Source organism: Dipodomys ordii, unplaced genomic scaffold (genome assembly GCF_000151885.1).
Source record: "Dipodomys ordii isolate 6190 unplaced genomic scaffold, Dord_2.0 Scaffold132, whole genome shotgun sequence".
Taxonomy (NCBI): Eukaryota; Metazoa; Chordata; class Mammalia; order Rodentia; family Heteromyidae; genus Dipodomys; species Dipodomys ordii.
Genome location: NW_012267348.1, coordinates 4,477,419 through 4,480,948, shown reverse-complemented (window position 1 = coordinate 4,480,948; position 3,530 = coordinate 4,477,419). Strand labels below are relative to the sequence as shown.

At 41.8% G+C, this 3,530-nt stretch overlaps 1 protein-coding gene across 1 annotated transcript in view; it reads right to left on the bottom strand.

Annotated features, from left to right (window-relative positions):
- LOC105996568 (transmembrane protein 110-like) overlaps positions 1–3,231 on the bottom strand; it is a 50,069-nt gene extending 46,838 nt beyond the window's left edge. Inside the window, exons 1-2 of the mRNA XM_013030721.1 lie at positions 3,225–3,231; positions 112–262 (exon numbers count right to left, since the gene is read on the bottom strand). Of these exons, the coding sequence (XP_012886175.1) occupies positions 112–262; positions 3,225–3,231 (158 nt within the window). The remainder of the gene's footprint in view (positions 1–111; positions 263–3,224) is intronic.
- Between the last annotated feature and the right edge of the window lie 299 nt (positions 3,232–3,530).

Below are 3,530 nucleotides of genomic sequence, written 5' to 3'. Positions count from 1 at the left end.
CTGCTGCCGGGGCCGCGCCGCCGAGCCCAGGGCCGGGAGCCCGAGCCAGGAGCCCGAGCCGTAAGCCCGCGCCGGGAACTCGAGTCCGGAGCCTGAGCCGGGAGCCGGTACCTCAGCCGGCGGCCCACTCGGTGCCGCGCGTAACCCGACGTCCGAGATCGCAGCTCCTGATTGGTTCGGCCTGGCGTGGGGGCGGGCCTCCGCGCCCGTGCTCTCCAGGGGCGGGGCTCCGGTTCTGGCGAGAGGGCTCGTGGGTCGGGACCTGCAGGTAGACCAGGTGAGCCCAGCTGGATCCAAGCGAGAGCCAGAGTCGGGGCGGGGCTTCGAAGACAGCAGCAGCAACAGGCTTTGTTTAAATCATCTTCCCTTGCAAGGTAAATCCCTTATTCCCTGGAGAATGTATTTAAAATACTCTTGGATACTACCCTCAGAGAAAGTCCAAAATTCTGTAACTGGATTATTATGAAGCAAGTGGTTTTGTTGGGGAAAAGAATCCGAGACACACACAGGCATCTTTTTCCAAGACAGACATTGGCCGTCCCTTTAGTTTCCTGACCAAAACCAGGGAATTCAATTTATTAATCAAGGCGCCAAATGTATTTCCCCCCATAACTTTAAAATATTAAAAAATATTGACAGGGTCTTGCTAACTAGTGCAGGCTCAAGCCTCAGCTTCCCCTAGTACCTTGCCAGCATACCACACTCTCAATGTTTCAACTTCAAAAACGTAATTTAAATGGTCACTTCAATTGCTTTTAATGAGAAATATACTGACTTTAGACTGAAAAGTCAATGGGCCTTCTTCATTTAATACATAATAATGTGATACGTTTTTTAAGCTGAATGACTTGTATTTTTCAATCTCTAGCCTCCAGCATCCCATGTTCACATGAGAGAGAGACAGAGAGAGAGACAGAGAGAGAAAGAGAAAGAGAGAGGGGGAGAGAGTGAGTGAGAGAGGGAGGGAGGAAGAGAGGGGGGGGAGAGAGAGAGAGTACTTATCATTTGATTCCTTGCAACATGCCTTTACCAGGGGCCCTTGAAAACTCTCTGCCTTTTTTCTGGACACCTCTTGTTGATGCTTAAAAGTCACTGACTTACCTGCTACATGATGTCAGAGTACACTGTGGTACAAGTCCAGTTGACAGAACTACATTTGTTGTAACAGTAAATACCATCTGTGGGTAATTTTTTTCCTTATTAAATAGCCCCCAAGAGATTCTAATTATATGAGGGTATAGTTCCAAAGGTTTCTTGGTTAACTAGAATATTAACCTGATTATCCAAAGAAGAAAAGTACAGTTCTCAGCCAGGCTCACACCTATAATCCTAGTTATGCATGAGGTTGAATCTGATAATATGGATTCGAAGCAAGCCGAGGCAAGAAAGTCTGTGAGACTCTTATCTCCAATTTAACCACCAAAAGAGCAGGGAGTGGAACTGTGGCTCAAGTGCCAGCCTTGAGCAAAAGAGCACACAGGCCCTCTGAGCTCAAGCCCTACTGTGAGTAAAAACAAAAACAATCAATTCCTCAATTTTCTAATACACTCTCATGCCTGTGTGCCTTTCTGCAGCATTTTAGCTGCATGGACATTGTTCCCTTCTCCCTGCTGTTCTTACTGTTGCCCTTTTCTTGTATGCACTACAAATTCTTGGACTGCTAAACTACATAACTATAATACATCTCTCCTACAGATGAGTGACTCTCTTGAAGGCAATAACTGGTTTTTTTTTAATGCATTCCTGAGTCTAACACAGTGACTGGCACAGAGACCATGCAACAAAATGGTTTTTAAATTAAACTGGATTTTAATTTATAAAATTTTAACTCTCCACAAATATTGATCATGGGCAATACAGAAAATCAGGTTAAGAAAATAAATGGTTAGGGGAAATTCTAAGTGGCATTACTGCCTCAAATCCAATTGGAACTGTACAAGAATTTTCAATAATTAGCAGTTGATGTTCACAGAGAACCAGAGAAAAAGATGTGTCTTACAGCACAGGATATTATTACTGGAAACAGAGTTGCATGAAGACACAAATCAAGAAAAATTGTACAAAGGGCTAAAAAGTAGAAGCTTTGGGCAAAGCACTTCTTTGTATATCCAGGTGTGGGCAAATCCCTCAGGCCTACAGACATCAAGAAGTTTTCAGCCTTCAGGGCAGAAACCCCAATGCAAAGAACAAGGTCGTTGTTAAAGATTCTGTTTTTATGATGTCTCTTGAAATGAAAATTTCAGAGGGAAAGGAAGAGACACCCAATATGAGGGGAAGAATTCTGGAATTTTATTCAAATAGGAACTTTCTCATCTATTCAGAGATGATTCTCTTGAAGCTCCAATGGAATTTTGGCCAAAATGCCTTCCTTTCTGTCAAATCAGCATAAATGAAATTAAACATAGCTTAACACCTGTTTTGATTTTCTCACAACCAATTAAAACCTGTCATATACAACTTTAATACAAACTTAGTTACCAAAAGGAAAGGCAAACATGCAAATATTGATCAAAAAGTTTCCTCAGTCTTATTTTAAACCTTTTGAAGTTATGCCATCAAAATTGATGAGTATTTTAGTAGGTATTCTTGTGCATATTTTTCCTTAAGTATACTTGGTCTTTAATGCATAATTTTTTTAAATTGAGGAAAACCAGCAAGCAGGAAGAGCACAATGCAACAAGCATTGCATTTTGTTCCAGACAAACAGCTTTTTTTTAAAAAAAGGCAAAATACATTAAACAAAGTGCATCAATTGCAATGGGGTCAGCATTAGTAAAATGTCTAAGGATAGGGCTGGAAACAATCAGGAGTTCCTCCCTGGCAATCCTCTAATTGTCTTCAGAGAATGCTCAACCAAAAAAGGAGGGAGGGGAGAGAAAAAGAAACTAGTACTTAAAATCTCAAGAGAAACATTCAAACTTCCTTCTCCAGAGATTCTTGCAAAGAGAGCTAAGGGACCACTCAGCTTTAACTTTTCATAAACTTTGTAATCCCCCTCAATCATCCTGCTTTATGACTTGATTTGCTCCCAAAGACTACCCCCATCCATTCAACACTCTATAATTACTTCCATCCTGCCAGGCTAGGTTATCAGTTATTAGACTAAATAAACTACATAGAAACCCTAATTAGGCCTGATCTTCCACAAATCCTGAGAATAGGTACCCCTGGCCCTTCAGCAGTGGTAGCACCATCTCACAAGTCAGCTATGACCAGAGTCATACCTTCCATGGCTCTAGTCTGGGTTTTACTCCTGTTATTGAAGACTTGTCTGGTAAATTTGTAACTTGCTTATCCTTTTTCACATGACAATAGGTCATCACACTCGGATAGACCACTCAGAAAGAGCATAAAGGAAGAGTTTTAGGCCTACATCTCCATACACCAACCCTCCAATCCTAGTATTGATGGTTCTTGTGAAGATCTCACTTTGTAAACATTGTAACAAAAAAAAATGCTTTTTCTTTTTGTGCCATTCTTGGGTCTTGAACTCAGGTGCTGGATGCTGTCCCTGAGCATCTTTGCTTAAG